The sequence below is a fragment of the Hesperophylax consimilis genome, chromosome 27 (assembly GCF_061612785.1).
Source record: "Hesperophylax consimilis isolate HC1 chromosome 27, BYU_Hcon_1.0, whole genome shotgun sequence".
NCBI classification, from domain to species: domain Eukaryota; kingdom Metazoa; phylum Arthropoda; class Insecta; order Trichoptera; family Limnephilidae; genus Hesperophylax; species Hesperophylax consimilis.
In genome coordinates, this window is record NC_142862.1 from 13846529 (window position 1) to 13866012 (window position 19484).

A 19484-nucleotide genomic window follows, 5' to 3' on the forward strand; every position below is an offset into this window, starting at 1 on the left:
ATAATATCACAATACGAATGTAAATCTTCATAATATCATATTGTAAACGAAATGTAGGTACCGAGACGCTAAGTTAAAAGTTTGTGTGTATAGTTCGCGATGGAGTTCACTTATTTAAAAAAGTACGTAAATTAATATATGTTTTGTGTCTCTGTTGCGCTGAGTAAATAATAAACAGGTAAGAGATACGTACATATACATTTATATATGAACATATTTTTTAAATTATTTTTTATTTCTATGGATAGTGAAATATAATAATATTTCTAGTAGGTATGTGCAGTGTTCAATACGTCACATACCTATATAAATTTTTCAAAGCAATTAAAAATTACAAAGGTATATATGAAGTTAATTGGAGGCGACAATATGTTTAAAAATATATAATGGTATAGGTATATATAAAACTTCAAATCATAAAAAGAAGTCATTTAATTAAGATTTACATAAGATTTACATAAGACCTTTCGACTCCTGGGTCTCAGACAGACCAATGTAATTATTTTATCAATTTCATTTACAATAACACTTCTATTTGATGAACGAAAAAAAGGAATTTGCATCGTTCCCTTTAATTTTTTCATTGTGTGAGCGCCACATTAACTTATGTATGCAAGATATTAAAGAAAGAAAGAGACCTTCAAGCCTAGATAAAATTAAGTAGTTGAGAATGTTACGAAAATAATAAATAACTTTTGTTTAATATATAATAAAAATCTGTGCCTCGATTCTCGACGAAGTCATTCCACTCGACCCACTCGTTGTTCGAGTGGAATGACTTTTGACGTTTGGCGTATGTAAGTATGTACCTTCGACGAGACTCAAGAATAAGAATTTAGACCAATGTATATACTTTCGACGGCGATTTCGAGCGGTCCGGATTGGAGAATCGATACCCTGTTCACACTTTCCTTTCTTTGAGATTTGTGCGGAAGATGAAAATATGTGTGCGGAAAATTTGTAAAAAATGTGCTGCCGCACGCGCGCACGCCTGAGGGGGAACATTGGTCAAGAGTCAGAATTACAGAAGATCAGATGATGTATGGATGTAAATGAATCGAGGAGTATGTGCCATGACAGTGATGTATTGCGTTCTATTCTCTCTGCCTACCCTATTGGTAAACTAACATTATGATGTAAATTACCTGTAATAACGTTTTACGCGCATCTATGTGATTACGTGGTTAGCATTTCTTGGATGTGGTTAAAAGTTCTGTCGTTATAATTCGATTATCATCGCATTATCATTTGATTTTGTTCGTTTGTAAGAAAGCAGAAATTCTCTTGAAGCAGCAAATACTCTCGAACGGTGAGCTTTGACGTCTTGAAAATTGCATAGCACTTTCTCTCTTGAATTTCTAGGTCAATGTAACTATTTACAACTTACTACGTCATTTAACCATGAGCTATTGGAGCTTTGAAATATGATTTTTCCCGCCATAAAATTTAAAAAAAGACGTTATCGTTGGTTCAACATTTTTCAAAATATTTCGAATAAATGTATTGTAACTCGGGCGAAACCAGATAGAAATATCTAAATTATATTAATATAATGTGTATATACAGGGTTTTCCAATAAGATGTGTTATTTTGATATTCAATAGTAAAAGATCAATGGTTTCGTTGCTTGTGTGGCACGTAGCGCAGTCTTGTTGAAAGAAAACGTTGTCCAGATCAATACCATCCAATTCCGGCCATAAAAAATCATTAATAATCTCTCGATAGTGATCCATTCACCGTAACTGTTGCTCCAGCCTCATTTTCGAAAGAGTAAGGTCCAATGACTCCGCCGGATCATAAACCGCACCAAACAGTCACACGTTGAGGATAGAGAGTCTTTTCAACAATAACTCTTGGGTTTTCCGAGCCCCAGATGCGACAATTTTGTTTGTTGACGAAGCCACCGAGGTGGAAATGGGCCTCATTACTCAAGATGATTTGCATTTAATTCACTCAAGTGAATTTTAATAATTTCAATGCGTTGTTGAAGCGTGTATCGTTCTAATTTTATTAATGGCGTAGTTTCTACTTGTCAAATGTCAAAAAATGACAGCTTCAAAAGTAACATCTACCGAAATAGCGGGCTATTCAAAATAACACCTCTTATTGGAAAACCCTGTAGGTATGTCAAGCATCTAGTGAAGATTCTCTCAGTACCGCCCTGCTGAAAGTCCAATATAGGGAATAGAAACATTGCTTGAAATGGCTTTGTGTGAACCAGATCTGAATAGCCAACCTTCCTCCTCCACTCCTCCTTCCTTTTCCCACTACCTTCAGCCTTACAACATTCCCCGATTGGGGATTCCGTAGTCTCACTGGTTCTAGCCAGTCGGGAGCAGTTGGGACTCTTGCGCGGTAAAAAACCATTAATCAAATGTTTCATTGATCGTCCGTATTAACGAAGCCGACAAAGGTGCGTACCACCGTTTAAACAAACAATAAAATTTATGTACATTTTTTCCTCAAAACATAATAATAATTAAAATTCTGTGAATTATTGGAGCTTACGTAAAAAAAACACTATAACCCTAACTAACTAAAATCCCGATATCACAATGTATTCATTTATTGCGTTTCAAAAACAAATATTGTCAATTAAAAAAAAAAGTATTGTAAATCATGCAATATGCAGTGCTTTTAAAATAGTGTCCTCTGCATGCATTGTCGTAGTTTGTCCAAGCTTAATCTTTCTAATAAGTTTTTTTTTATTTGGATTAATATGCCATGTAAATCTGTCAAAAATTATATTTTTGAAAATTAGAAGTTCATTGAAATTGAATAATTTGGCGCTGCCCGGGCTTTACACAGAGTTTTTTGAAATCAGATGTAGACAGTGACCTTCCTCTTGTTTCGAAGGTCAAGTGTGCAAAATTTCGTCAATCTCGGAATAAAACTGTAGATTTGTATGAAAATCAAAGCCCGCCACATAAGTTCTTCTTTACGCAGGTGTTCGGGGGTGAAGTGCACAAACATCGGGAGGTGATTATACATAAAAAGATAAATAACTTTTTTAGAAATTCGAATGTTTATTTCAAATACAAAAATATATTTTTCCATAGAAGAAAGTTTATTTTTCCATCAAAACAATATTTTTTTTTGGATTTTCGAAAAAGTTATTTATCTTTTTTGCTTCTACCATTATGTAGCCTAGCGAAGTTTGTGCACTTTACCCCCGGACAATAGATTATTATTATTTGTTATTAGTTAAAGAAAAGGTACCTAATTCCTTATTTAGATGCATCTAACATTTATTATTAGTTAAAGAAAAGGTACATAATTCCTTATTTGGACGCATCTAACATTTATTATTAGTTAAAGAAAGGGTATTTTATTCCTTATTTGAACGCATCTAACATTTATTATTAGTTAAAGAAAGGGTATATAATTCCTTATTTGGACGCATCTAACATTTATTATTAGTTAAAGAAAAGGTACATAATTCATTATTTGGACGCATCTAACATTTATTATTAGTTAAAGAAAGGGTACATAATTCCTTATCTGGACGCATCTAACATTTATTATTAGTTAAAGAAAGGGTACATAATTCCTTATCTGGACGCATATAACATTTATTATTAGTTAAAGAAAAGGTACATAATTCCTTATTTGGACGCATATAAAGAAAGGGTACATAATTCATTATTTGGACGCATATAACATTTATTATTAGTTAAAGAAAAGGTACATAATTCCTTATTTGGACGCATATAACATTTATTATTAGTTAAAAAAATGTACATAATTTCTTATTTGGACGCATCTAACATTTATTTAATAATTGTTGTAATAGTTGGATGTCAATCTCAATGAGTTATTTGAACCACTCGATTTAACACACTTCATGCGGGCGAAAACAATGCGAGAAAATGGAATAGTTATGAACAGCTATATCTTTGAAAATAATATATAACTTGAATGTAAATTTTTACACCTTACTCACCACTCCCCAATTATAAAATTATTATCTGAAATTAAAGTCTACTTTTGTAATACGACTCCATAAAGTTTTTTTTTATTTATTTTTTTTATAGTCAATACCTCACAAGAGTCCCAACTGCTCCCGTCTGGAGCCAGTGAGACTATGGCATCCCCAATTGGGGGATGTTGTGAGGCTGAAGGTAAGTGGGGAAGGGAAAGAGGAAGGTGGGGAAGTACCTGGCTATTCAGATCTAGTCACTAAACACGGCTAAAGCCATTTGGAGCAACGTTTCAATTCTGAATGGTGGTCTTACACCAGGGCGATACTGGTAGTATCTTCCACTCTGGAACGTGCCGCAAATATACTATATATTATTTTAATTAATTAATTGTGAAATAACACAAATTAATCAAATAAAATTTATTTGCGCACGCCGGGTTCGAACCCGCGACCTTCGGAATGGCAGTCCAATGCGTTACCACTGGACTATGCCGGCCGTCAAAAGTGAAATCAAATTCGGCGTTGAACCATTTAATGATGTTTTATTTGTAAATAATGTACGTATTTTATTAGATTAATATATTGTTACAAAAAAAGACTTCCAAATCTCCGGTCCAATAAATATAAGGATGAATTACACAATCTACGGGTTTAAATATATTTTCCCTTTGATAAAATATTTTCCCACACAAAATACAAGAAGTTGAAGATGGTAAAGACTTGGTTCACATTTTTAAATACGTATACATATAGTTGGGGACCCTTACAAAGAGATTGATATAAAATTATTAGACACCAATTCCTTCTCCGCCATTCACGTACGACCGGCGTACAAGAAAAATCTGATCAAATTATTCGTTCTCCTGTTAAAAACGGGACTGGAGGCCTATAAAGAATGAATTGTCAAATTTCATAACAAACTATCAGTAAAGCACGAATATGTTATGAGGAAGTCGAAACACGTGTTCTTAAAATTAATAATATTTTCGCATCTCGTCCATTATATTTATTCGGACAAGGTCGCCTGCGTGAACATGTATTCAGATATATTCTGATTGACTAATATTTTATTAGGAAATGGTCATGCAGTCACATTTTTAACAGTATATTGATTAAAAAAAGTCGTACTCATTTTTCTCCGTATACCCTTACGGCCAGAAGTGTGTTAGGATAAACTTTATTCCAATTTAGTTTGCGTTTATTCATTTTTATCTATGTCTTCTTCTTCTTCGATGGCGCTACAGCCCATATCGAGCTTTGGCCTCCTGCAACAGTCGCCTCCAACTCCTCCTGTCCTCAGCGGCTGACTTCCAGTTTGTCACCTGGAGAAGCTGTGCTGCATCCCCTCTTACCTCATCTTCCCACCTCAGTCTGGGTCTTCCCACTTTTCTCTTTCCACCTGGGTGACCAGTCAGAATTCTTTTTGGGACGCGTGTATCCGGCATTCTCTGTACATGCCCAGCCCATCTCAGCCTGAGGAGTCTCATGTGTGCAGAGATGCTAGGGGCCTTATATATATATCGTACAATTCTATATTGTGCCGGATACGCCACTGTTCGCCCTCTTTCACGGGTCCACATATTCTTCTCAGCACCTTTCTTTCAAAAGTATCCAGCATTTCAGCCATCTTTACCGTCAGTGTCAGCGCCTCACATCCATATGCCAATACAGTTCTTACAATGGTCTTATATATGGTTATTTTGGTTTTTCTGTGGACACTACGTGACTTAAACACTGGCAGCAAAGAGAAGTATGTTTTGTTGGCTGCTGTGATTCTCTTTCTGATTTCTGCTGGATCCTCATTGTTCTCTGTCAGGCTGGAGCCCAGGTAGGTGAATTGATCGACCACTTCGTATGAGTAGTTGTCTTTAAATAGTGCACTTCTTCTTCTTCTGTGTGAAGGGTTCCTGCTCTGTACCATCATTTTTGTTTTGTCAACATTAACTCGCAGTCCTACTTCCCGCGCCGCTGTTTCTAAAGGGTCGAAGACCTCCTTAATGGCTGAAATTGATCTTCCGACAATGTTGATGTCATCCGCATATCCGACAACTTGACTGCTCTTAAAACAAATATTGGAGCCAGTGTCTATTAGTGTTTTTCGTATTACATGTTCGAGCACAATGTTGAAGAGAGTGGGAGCCAGACTGTCCCCCTGTTTAAGTCCCTGTGATACTGTAAATTCTTCCGACAATTCTCCGTCTATTTTGACCTGACATCTTGAGTCTGACATTGTGGCTTTTATGAGCCTAACCAATTTAGGTGGAATCTGGAATTGTAGTAGTATGTCATATAGACACTCCCGATCTATGCTATCATATGCTTGCTTGAAATCAATGAATAGTTGGTGTATGTCTATGTCAAATCATTTTTATCTATGATCAAGTTTAATTTAATCGCCTCATTCCAGAAAACGTCAGGAAACGGACTTTTGTTTTTGTTAAAACTATATCTAACAGTTTCTATTGGTAGAATATCGTAGCCACTCGAGCTATTTTTGGCATACTTATGTCAAGTTTGCAAAAACGTTTTGAGCCATTGTTTACCATAATGCTACGTATACATACGCGAGCCGAACTGCCGAACTGAACCTCAACTTATGGGAAAGAAAGAAACAACTGCAAATGGCGCGAAACGCCGCTTGCAGTGTATTGGTTCCTTTCCCGTAATTCGTGGTACGGTTCGCGTTTCGGTTCGCAAATGTATACGTACCCTAATGTGTCAAATTTAGAGAACATAAAAATATGGGATATACTATGAAATCTAGGTGGATTAATCGGCTTTAAACTGCAGTAAACAGCTTCATATGTTTACATATTAATTTTTTTAAATGGTGTTAATCAAATAATATGGTAAATGTATACATATAACACCAATCGCTCGAGTGGATTCTCAAGCATTTAAACAAATATTGTGTTTATATTTCTAGTTCCTGGGATCGACCACAGTGGAGCAGCCAAAGGGCATCGAGGTGGTAAAGGATGCCATCCGCCGGCTACAGTTCACGCAGCAGCTGCGCAAGTCGGAGACGGGAGCCAAGACCCGGAAGGTGGAGATCACCATCTCTGTCGATGGAGTCGCCATACAGGTTTGTCCCATTCATCATATAGTCTCCTCTACATCTCACAAGGAAGATCACGACACGACCGCGAGTAGAGGAGTCTTCATCAGAGAAATCGGTCCTCAACAATGAGGAAACGACTAAAGAAGAACGTCTATCATTCTATTGGGGTGACTTGGACATGTATTCATAATGAAAGTATTAATTTCAAACATTAATTCATGTTAGATAATTTCGGCATATTGTCAATTAACCCTTCCGCGCCGGATGGGGTGATACACATCCCCCAAACGAGAGTTTTGTAAATGGTTTTTTATGTCACCTACTCCATAATATAGGTAACCTTAGGAAAACTAGTAATCATTCTGAAAAAAAAAAGTTATCCAGTTATTATTTTTAAGATCCAATTCCGATAAAATTACTCTCACCCCCACCCCTGATCATATTTACTTAAAAACAGATCCTCGCCGCAAACCATCCGCAAGTGCGGACGTGTAAAAAAAGCTTTTTACCGGGAGGGGCAATTTTTTTTAGGTTATTTCGAGAAAACCGTAAATAAAATTACTCAAACCTCTCATAATCCATTCCATATTGTGGCTTGAAGGACCTTACCAAACCGTATTCAGTATGAATTTGAGTTACGCTAGATTTTGTACTATTTCTTTTACCTTTCTGCATTACTTAATAATTAACTGCTAATCGAAGATGAAAGATATCTTTTTAAAACAGTAGATGTAAAAAAATAGTAACTAATACTTGAGTGTTGCTATAAAAGGTATACTTTTTTTCCGTGATGTACGGGGATCCTAGTGACCCCCCTACTAATGACATGTCCCAACTGCTCCCAACCGTCTGGAGCCAGTGAGACTATGGCATCCCCAATAGAAGGATATGGGGAGAGGAAGGTGGGGTGTACCTGGCTACTCATATCTGGTCATCAAACACGGCCAAAGCCATTTTAAGCAACGTTTAGATTCTGAATGGTGGTCTTACACCAGGGCGATTCTTAGAGTATTTTCCGATTCCACGATAACTCAACACAATGACAGTTGAACACACCATTAAAAAGGCATTAAAAGCGATGAAAAAAAACTAACCTATAAACTAATTATTGAAGACAATATTAGCGATTTATAAATGAAAATCTGATACAGAAAAATCAGAAAAGGATACGGTCACATCTAGGACTCGAACCCAGGACCCTTGCCTTGCCGGGGCACCGCTCTACCACTGAGCTAATGGGACCCTATCCCCCTCGGTCACTTTTAACTGTATCATACTTCGAATAAGAACTACCAACATTGTCTTCATTTTTTCACTGCACATTTTTATTGGCAACTATCTTTATGTATGATCGCAAGATTTAACCCGAACTAAATGCAATCTAGACAGCGTCTTTTTTAGATAAACCTATCTTATTTCTTTTATTTTTAATGTGCGACATCTATTGACTTTTCTGCAAGTCTAGAATGAATATTTATTTTTCGGAATAACTTTATTGAGTAAAACCTCAAATTGTAATATTTAATTATTGAAGACAATATTAGCGATTTATAAACGAAAATCTGAAACAGAAAAATCAGAAAAGGATACGGTCACATCTAGGACTCGAACCCAGGACCCTTGTCTTGCCGGGACACTTCATGGGGGATATTCATTTTTCATTTTTTAAAGGTGTGTTGAATTGTCATTTTGATGAGTTATCTGGTCACCATTGACTCTATTACATTATGTTTCATAGCATTTAATTGTAATTCCAAATTTGTTGCACTGTCAATCAATGCAACCGCAACCAATGCAGTTTGACATCATTACTGACAAATTTGTATTGTTGCAATATTGTTGTTACTGGCAACTCTACAATACTTAGTATTCTACTCTCTTATTTCTAAAACTTCCTCATTCTCTCATATCACTAACTCGGCCATTTTAAATGCTTCCTTAGTGCATACTAAGTCCTTTGTTCCCTAATAACTTGCGTTCACTTACTACTATTTTACGCAATTCAGCGTAAGTAATACGACATTGAAATTAACGTACCACGCTTAACATATATTATGTTTATTGTTTATAAAACAATGCTGCTTTGAGTCCACACATAAAAGGCTAATACATATTTACTTGATTAGTATTCCTGGTCTCTTCAAGACTTGTTTTATGTGTGTGGCGGGTCAGAATAACTCAGCAATGTTAATTTTAAGTGCAAATCTAATAGAATACTATTCCTTTGTCATAAAGTAAATAGTGGGAAGTCAGAAGCAAGGATTCATTACGCTTTAGCTAGTAGTTATTAGCAAACTTCTTCTACAAATTTATGTAAAATCTTAACCACAAAGCAAACAAAACTTTACTTTTACCAGACAACATGGCACGATCAAGTGACTCAAATACTTTGGGTCGGGTAATATGTGTAAAAGTGTGTGCATATACCAGAAACAAAGAGATATATAAATCAGCACAATAATATATTTGCATTCGCACTAGGAGATTATAATATGTCAACCAGCTCTCAAGAGAGTAGAATTATTAATAATGATGAATTAGCACATTTGCAATTCCACACGTACTGCCACATTATTGTGACAAAAATATATTTTAATCATTTTTGTCTTAAATAGACCTCTTTTGACAAATGATACAATCCGGATGAATCCAACTGATCAATGCAAAGGTGACTGGAATTCGTCATCACTCACCTGCAGAGCAAAATCTATCCAAAACTGACCAGAGATGTATGTCTCTTTCGTCCATTATTTTTAATTTATATTTTAAAAATTAATTCACACTAATTTTAAATCGACTGCTTCTCCATCCTACTTTCAAAATAATTCTCTCTCTATCAAATATTTATGCTTCCTGTAAAATGTACCTATCGACATTAACCTTAAATGTAACGAGTAAGAAAGGCACAGTAAAAATATGTGTAAACCCTAATTATATAGATATGCCAAATAAATAAATAAAACCAAATAGTTAGGCAATCAATCACTCTGCTTACCTGTTGTTTCCCTCTGCTGTGAAATGACTTGACAGTTAGTTAGTTACTAAAAACAGTTATTAATCTACAATTATTAAATGTTTCATTATTGTTTCCAGGAACCCCGAACAAACAACATCCTCCACCAGTTCCCCCTGCACCGCATATCGTACTGTGCAGATGACAAGGAGGCCAAGAAGTACTTCTCGTTCATCGCCAAGGGCGACACGGTAACCCCTAACGGGGATGCGGCCCCTGCAGCTGTGCCCGCCTCCGTCCCCGCCACCAATGGCAGCGCTGAGCAGCATGAGTGCTTTGTGTTTGTGAGCAATAAGCTCGCCTCAGAGATTACTCTGACTATTGGGCAGGCGTTTGATCTGGCTTATAGGTAACGTAAATACTTTATAATACACTACATTCTGTAATTTGTACAGTGGATACAATTTACATGGTTCCATGACAAAACAGAACAGTGATAAAATAGATTGTTGAAGAAAAGTGAAGAAAAAAAAACCTACCCAACATAACCAAACCTTAACTAACCTGACTTATTATTTTATTTGTGCTCCATTTTGTTCCTTTTCTGTTTTATCCTGTTACCGTTCAACAGAATAAATGGTACAAAGTGCGCCCCACTGCTCTAGAGCCTAAAAATACCTGACGAGATCTCTTTATCCTGTGCAGAAACGGGTGGTCCGTTTGATAGATTCCCCTTTCATAACCCCTAACATCCAAAGTACTCGTAATCGGACCAGACCCAAGACGAATCAGACATCTACTCAATTTGTACAAAAACTCACTGAGGGAACTGGTAGGACTACTAAAGGGATACTGCCATCTCAGGAGACACATGCAGATATTGGGAGTGGAAAACACCAATAGATGCAGGAAATGTGAAGAGATGAAGAGACTCCAATTCACCTTTGCTGCCAATGTCCTGCCCTGGTGGGAACAAGGCTCAGATACCTGGGAAAACACAGTGTAGAACCAGAAGACATAGCCACATATCCAATGACAACCCTGGTAAACTTTATAAAAGGCACCAGATTACTGTTAAAGGAATGAGGTAAAATAGAAATTGGGCCCATGGTCTAAGTGCTCACGGGAACCTTAACATCAACCGTCGCCTATAATAAAAAAAAGAACTAACAGCAGGGGCTGGAGTCCTGCATTTGCACTGTCAACCGTACACATTTGTGGGTTCTGGATTAGTTAAAGTCATGGTATTGTCTACATGTTTGCGATAACAAAAATGTACTTTTATTTATCGAAGTTTCTTGCCGGCGCCTACGTGTTAACAGATTGCAGTCTTCAGGTACACTGACATTGCTCTACTGGTATTTCAATGTAAGAAACGCATAACAAGATGATATATTTTACTTTTCTTAGCTGACGCTAGGGAAAGATTAGATGCAGCGATCATTAATGTTAAATATGAGCAGAAAATCAGCAAACAGCATTCCTCCAGTACACTTATTTATCTATTGAGTAGTACAAAATCCATATTACAAATGAAGAGGTCCTCCAAAGAACCAAAGAATCGAAGGAGGAAGGCACCTGCTCAGGACCTTGTCCGAAAGGTGTGCACGATGGATCGGCCATGTTATACGACAAGAAGGCCTCTTGCATGTCATAATGGAGGGTATGACCGAGGGGACCAACTCTAGGGGACTCCCACGCCGAGAGTACCTGGAGGACCTGCTGGTGGACGTGCGCTGCTCATCATATGCAGAAGTCAAAAGAGCCGCACAAGACAGGGAAGAATGGAAGAGGAGATTAGATGAAATTGCTGCAAACCAATCCCAGGATTGAAACCAGAGAGAGAGTACAAAAAATATGTAAATTGCAATTTTATGTAAATTCAAATATGTATCGCTTTAGATGTATGTCATCTGTCAAGATGATTAAAGTATTAGTAAATAATAGAATAATGTGACATTTACATTAAGTACTCTCTTTATTTAATTACTCTAGAACATTATTATTAATTTTATTTACTTAATTGCAAATATTTGTCATAAATAAATAGGTACATAAACATCTATGTTAATGTTATTACATATGCATTGTTTTAGTGTTTATTTTTAACTTGTGCGCTTTGCTATTGTAATTATTATAATAGCCCTCATAATAAAGTTGAACAGGGTTTTAATCAGGGCCGGCCCTCAGCCACACAGCGCATGGCGCGAGTAAGATTTTGGCGCCCCTTGTCAAAACTAGTAGACGCCTAGGTAGGTAATCACTGGAATCAATAATATTCGGATGATTTGTGTTTTTGAGAAAAATATTCTCAAGGCGATTTGTTAGGACTGTTAAGGTGTTACGCTCCAATTGCGTTCGCATAGGCCCGGCCCTAGTAGTAATTAAGGACGGTTTTTTTTTTAAATCTCGACATTATTTTTATTTCAATTGCTTTTATCTAAGTGAGTAAAGGTAATAAAACTCATATATTATGAATAAGAAACGGAACAAATTTTCACGTACAGTTTGACGACTTAATATTTATGTTCAAAATTGTAAATGGTAGAGTAGACAGCCTTGATTTAATTAACCTCATTGAATTTCAAATACTCATAAGAGCTTCTCGTTCACAAACCCTATTTAAATGTAACAATTCCAGAACTGAGTATTTCAAACACTTGCTAAACCTTCCGGAAGAAATTCTCTAAATGATAGTGAAAACCCTATCAAAATCCGTTGCATAGTTTAGAAGAACTAAGCACACAAACAGACAGACGCGGATAGCGACTTTATTTTATACTATTTAGAGATGTACTTGTATGATGTATTTTTATGATCAAATGCCACAGTTAATTGTTATTTTTGTTTAAATTATTACTAGTGTTTGATTATGTTTATTTTATGAGATTGTGCATGGTATATTTATACCGTTGATATTAAAATATATGGAATATGTGAAACTGGGTAGCATTCATCGAGTTTTGAAAAATCTTTGAGGCTGTAATGATTGTCACTGGAATTATAGATCAATTGCTAACAAAAATTATATTTAAATCGTTAGTTAGCTCTGCTTGTGTATTTCAATATATTTCAATACCAATCATTCTAAATTTATTGTTAACCTTCCAGCGGGCGCGCTGTTGTAAAATTTACGACAGACGCGCCTTATCGCTTCCCCCACTCTTACCACTTAGTCGTAAGCATCGAGCTTTGAGCTATGCTATGGTCAAATCAAATCAAATCAAATGTCAAACATTTACCGCAAGATAGAAGTGCTTTTCTCAAAGTGAATTACGGTCGGGAAGTTGAACCGATAACAGAAGAAGAAAACAGAAGCCTTCCAAAACGCGGTGTTTGTCGGTTATGTGCACTGGATAAGAAAAGATCCTCAGCATCAATGAAATGTTGCCGTTGCGAGTTATTAACATTTTTAGGGTGTTGCTTCGTTTTTTTTTAAGAAAGTCTAAATTTTTTTTAAGTACTGCCTATTATCATTTTTCATAACCTTAAAGAAATTCCCTAACATACAAAGAAAACCCCACTAACATGGAGAAAACTCGATGACGTAAAATTTACGACAAGCGCCCGCTCAAGGAAAATTTCTCAACGCGCCCGCTGGAAGGTTAAATAATATTGCATGCCTAAGTAGATTGGAGAGATCTCTCGTTTCAACATTTATTATCTGTGACCTAATTCTGCAGCATGTTGAATCATGATTAGTAATTGGCTTTTGTTCTTTGAAAATTTTACAACAAGTTTTTAATGTTTACTTTTAACACTACTTGGGTTGGTTAAACCTTGCCATACATTTTCTTTTACATTTGAATGTTAAAACACCAATTCTCTGCCCATTTCCATGTATCGTCAAATTGCAATTTAAGCAATCGCTGAAACAGCACTTAGCAATCCAATCTTTGCTCTTCCTCAACCATCTTAGCGTCTCTTTCTTAATCTTGTTCACTACCGTTTCATCAGCCTTGCACTCTTTCCGGATCTCCGCAATTATTACAACACGGTAAAACATGGTTTTTACCAGTCATGGATCTTATTTCTACGCTATTCGGTCTACTTTTATCCTTACTCTGCTTTTTTTTTTCAATTCAATTCAATTTTATTACGAAATGTCAATTTTTAGGTTAAAAAAAGCATGAAAATTGTGTAAATATAATTACTAAAGCAAAAGTATTAAATTAAATTTTAATAAGCTACAAAAGATGCTGTTTAAAAGTAGCTTTTTCGATGCTTAATATGTCGATATATGAATTGATTCTGTTCAGAGGCAAAATTGCTCTCCCCGTCGGCATGACTGATAGCAAGTTAGTCCTGTAGGCCAAGAGATGAAGTCTATGCTGCCAGTGACGGACATAACCATTGGGAACATAAAAATGAATGCTCTCCATGATAGCCGGGTTAGCGAACTATCCACGTATCAGTCTGAAGAAACGTGTAGCAGTGTGTACTTTCCTTGTGTCCCGTAGTTCATGATTCATTCCAAGCATATCCAAGAGAAAGTCAGTTGAATGATGAGGAGAAACCCGGGTATCGCTATACTCCCATCATGTCGAGAAATCTTAAAAATTTCTTCTTTCAAGATGAGGGAAATGATATTATTAATATGTATTATGTTTGCTTTCGTTTGCAGGAGATTCCTGATGGAGCGGGGAGCGGGGGCCGAAGCTGTGGGCCAAGAAGCTGCGCGGGCCCGCTCGCAGGCCACGGAGATGGCGGCACGGACCCGAGAGCTGGCTTCTCTGCTGCCCGCCGCCGACCTCAAGGCCTGGCTCAGCAGGAAGGGCATCTCGCACGCTACCGAGTGGAACCCTGAGCCTGATTTCGGTACCAACTATTTTCTATAATAATATACACTAGTGATAACCTAAGGGTCCTATTTCACAGGACTGCACTAGTTGGCTCAGTCACTTTGATACCAGTGTGGCACCACGTTTGTGTCCTGCTAAAATAGAGCCCTAATATATAAGTTTACTACGGTTCCAGGACAAAATAGAAAATTGAAGAAAAGTGAAGAAAAAGTAAAAGAAGAAACAAACAAACTAACATATTATTTTATTATGTTATTTTTTATCACATAAATGTGTCACTATGTCTTACACTCATTCTCTAAATACTATCACGTGTAAATTCCGTTAAGGATCTCGGTGTCGTCTCGGACACTCAGTCTTGCTACAAACTTCCTGGGTTCGTCATTAGGACATGCAAGCAGTTCAATAACCAAGATGCTATATTAGCATTGTTCGATGGCATACTGAGAAGCAAACTGGAGCATGCAAGCGATGCTGGGCACCATACCACCAGAAGTACATTGATATGATAGAGCAAATCCAGAAGAAATTCCTCAGGTATGTCTATATGCGGACGCATGGAACCTATCCTAGGTTCATGCACCATATCGACTTACTTAAGGAAACTAATTCTGTGAGTCTGGAAACTAGGCGGAAAGCAAGTCTAGCTATTATGTCTTTCAAAATTTGGAACAATTTTATCGATAGCCCATTCCTCTTAGGATGTTATGATTTATATGTACCAGACCAATACAGCCGAAGTCGATACCATGATTTATTCAGAGTACCAAAGGCTAAACCGACATCCTGGCAAAGCATAGCATGACGAGGGGAGTGGTGCTGTTGAATGAACTAGCAAAGAATTTGGATGTAAGTGACTGTTCTCTAAATGACCTAAAACAATTATTGAAGAGTCACTTAGCTAAATGCTGATATGATGTAAAATTGTACTGTAACTGGAATAAATGTTCTGTTGTACAATAAAAAAAATTAAAAAAATCACTGTTGTTACCTTGACTGCTATAGTGTTAGAGTGATGCAGCAAACAGTGATTTATATACAGTAGTGCATACGCGTTCACTCTCTACCGTACCCAGAACTCCACCAGCTCAGACGTTAGTTCGCTACTACTCGGTTGTTACTATAATAACCGAAGATTGTGTTCTAAATCCAACGCTCTCGACACCTAAATAATACAATTCATAATAATTATTACATAATGCAGTCATTTAAAGTTCCCATATAATACAGATTTTCCCTATCTATACCGATTTGAAAGAAAACTGACTTCGCCAATTTAAATAAGACCTTTTGACTCCTAGGCCCCAGAAAGGCCTTTAGAATTGTTTATCTGCTTATAAAAGAATTTTTGACAATTTTTTACACAGACACGTCCACAAATCACACAGTAAGAACACAATTAAGTAAGCTCACACAGTGGTTAATTCTGCAACATATACCTACACATAACTTTGTTTGTATTATGCATGTACGTGTACACATACAATTCTAAGATGTCTTCCTTTAGTACAAAATAATCATTATAAATTTCTTGAGAAATTTGATTTACAAGTCTCGTACCTGTGTCAATTAGTACCACGTATAGATAACCTGTATGTCGACCTCTGAAGTACTGAGAATCCTTGTTCTTTGCTTCTTTGTACAAATAGACTACACTGCATTTGTATGCATTCATGAGATCAAGTGTTTGCTGTCAATCATAAGTTAAAAAAGTAAAAACAGTTTAAACTTGTTTTTGCATTCTCCTCTTATCTATATAAATTAAAATGTGTAAATGTTCGTTCGTTCAAAATCTTAAATCTTCGAAAGTTCTTGACCGATTGCTTTAAAATTTGGAAAAATCGTAGTATTTGAATATGATTGTGTTTTTATATACTGAAAACGGTGCTATTTAAATTAGCTAAATATTATTATTATAGATAGCACCTATGACAGGTAAAAACATGCTTTTTTTGAAAAGCCGTGCCATCTGTTGGACGAATATGCTTTTTTTTTTTAAAAAAAGAGCGAAATGTTAGACGTAAAAGGAACACGCGCTATTGTTTCTTTATCTGCACAACCAGACTGAGCCATAGCAACGCGTGGTGGGTGATTAAATTGACAGCAAAAGCATAATTATAACTTGCAGTTTAAACACGACAAGATAATGGATATGTTAACCCTTTCGTGCTTCGTAATATACTTTGTTTGTTTTTGTTTTGCGTGCTTTTAAATTTTTATTATTATTTATTCTTTTTTACAAGCACTTGCTAAACTGCCAAAGCAGTTTGTCAGCAGGTCAATTTCACAATATTAATTATATAAATAAAGCCCACCCAAAAATAGAAGCCAAAATATAGAAATTAGATAAAGAAAAATAACATTTCAAGTGACTACAATACAAAGGCATAACAAATATACAAACACATATAACACAGTCCACACGCTCAAAGGCATACAACATACCTAAACACACTCATACGTAAATGTATAAAATTACATGCATACGATCAATGGATACTAATGTTTTTATAAACAATATCAAAAAATTAAAAAATATATACATATATTTTTTTTTAGTTCAGTGTTGCAAGTTGATTAGCTTTTTACATCCATTACTAATAACTAGAGACACCCACTCATAGCTTTAATTTTTAAGAAATGCAGCATTAATTATTAAAAAAATAGCTTTAATTTTGCATTTTCATAGCGTTTATAGCTAAATAAGATAATGTCAAGGAATGGAAGTCGAAAAAAAGAGAGAAAAAACAATTAAATTAGAAAAATCACTTGAAACATGTTTATTGTATTATTGCTTGAAATTCAACATGGCACATCTTTCTACAGTAGAGTGTGTCATGTTCGTTCTACAATCTGTCAATACAAGATTATAGCGACTAAAAAAATCTTTTTATTTATCGCTAAAAACACCATTTATCGCTTTAATTCGCGTAAATATTATTAATGCTATGGATGGATGTCTACTAATAACATGACAGATTTATAGCCAAGTGGTTCAAAGTGTATGATTCGTACCCAGAAGTGGTGGGTTCAATGGTATATGAGCTAATAATAGTATTTTTATAGTTTGTACAGCTTTTATGTTTTTATGAAAAACCACCTCAAGAGCGCTGTACAATTTATTATGAGTTCCTTGGCTCTAATTAATTTGAATATTTACAAACAGAAAGAAAAACATACTTACCTGGCAGGTCACCTCAGATAAACACACTTTTAATAAAAAGTTTATGACTTCATGTAGAGTAGTTTATATTTACTCCGAATACTGATTTTACATTTGCTAATTTACTTCTCATTGATATTGATACAACATATTAGAAGATTTGTGGCAAAAGTAGCGATGATATTTATTTTAAAAGACTGGAGAATTTAGAACTCTTTGGGACTGGAGAATTTTCACAAAATGACCTTAAAAATCTTAAAATTTCGTAGTTGTTTACGTTTCTTGCACATTTAGTTATTTACTGTTAGCAATAATAAAGATGCTGGGTTTATTTATGATGAAATATATTAGTCTTGTCTCCACCGTATTACAATCGATAAGTTTGTTTGGTTTGTATTCGCTCAGCGTTGCTGTGCTAATGGCTTGCAATCCTTACGGGTTTACGGGTGACCGGTGGGTGGGGAAAGTCGCTCCCACTGTGCCGCAAACCAGTCGCGAATGTAGATCCCTGCTTGGCCGACAGATATGAGAGTAGCGCCTCTGGCGGCAAATTGGTTAACTAAACACTGTGGCGGCAGTATTTGAATGCGCAGCTAACATTACAATGTCGCACACTGTGAAGGTGAAAAGTTTCTGAATATTTTATAGGACTGTCTAAAAAGGCGAGTTTTAAGTTTAGCTCTGAATTCTGTTGAGTCTGTGATCATTCTTAAATCATGTCGCAGTCCATTCCAGACTAAGTCATTGCACAATCAACAACTTCGACTTTTTATAATGCGAGTAGGAAGAATTCAAATATTGTTATGTTATTACTAACCCGAGAATGTTATAGTAAAAATAATAGATTTTTCAGTTAACATAAGAACTGCCTTGTGGGCATGTTTCAATACAAAACTGTGTGTAAGAAATTCAAGTGGGATGGAGATATACAACGTTAGGTGAGTGTAAGTAGGACAGAGTGCCTGGATATAGGGCTAAATGGAATATTTGTTTCCATTCAAATTTGTATGGCACTACTAGTATTATTCTTCATTCTATGGCGTATTTCATGTTAAAAATATTGCTGTAAATTTCAAAAATTAAATCTTCAGGAAGACTCGCGCATATTAGAAATTCAGACTTTCCCCTCAGATGAATTTTAGTACATATTTATGTACGTGTAGATGTGTGTGACTTGTTCAACAAAAAAACCGATTATGATAATATCCTCGAGTGTGTGATTTTGGTGTTAAAATATTTATTTGCACGAGAATGTCACAGTTCATTATGTCACCAATAATATGAATCAAACAAACACTTCTCTAATGGACGGTAATTTGTTGTACCGAAAATAATGTATCTTTCTTTAATATTTCAGCTTTGGATAAGTCTTCTGGACAGGAGAACATGCTACCATCAACACCGCCTGTATTTTCAAATAAGTAAGTTAAAATTTAATCAGAAAACTGATGTATGATTAAAATGGTGACCGGGTATCTCATCAAAATGACAGTTCAATACACCTACAAAAAGTGATATAAAGTCATGAAAAGTGATGAAACCAATCAAACACAATGAATTGTGTTTTTGTTTCATCGCTTTTA

At 35.8% G+C, this 19484-nt stretch overlaps 1 protein-coding gene across 4 annotated transcripts in view; it reads left to right on the top strand.

The window, feature by feature from the left end:
• The window catches only part of LOC149410621 (PTB domain-containing adapter protein ced-6-like), a 163299-nt gene that overhangs the window by 134680 nt on the left and 9135 nt on the right, over positions 1-19484 (top strand). For all 4 annotated transcript variants that reach the window (XM_089648309.1, XM_089648311.1, XM_089648308.1 and 1 more), the window contains exons 4-7: positions 6849-7007; positions 10077-10345; positions 14561-14754; positions 19259-19322. In XM_089648309.1, the coding sequence (XP_089504435.1) occupies positions 6849-7007; positions 10077-10345; positions 14561-14754; positions 19259-19322 (686 nt within the window). The remainder of the gene's footprint in view (positions 1-6848; positions 7008-10076; positions 10346-14560; positions 14755-19258; positions 19323-19484) is intronic.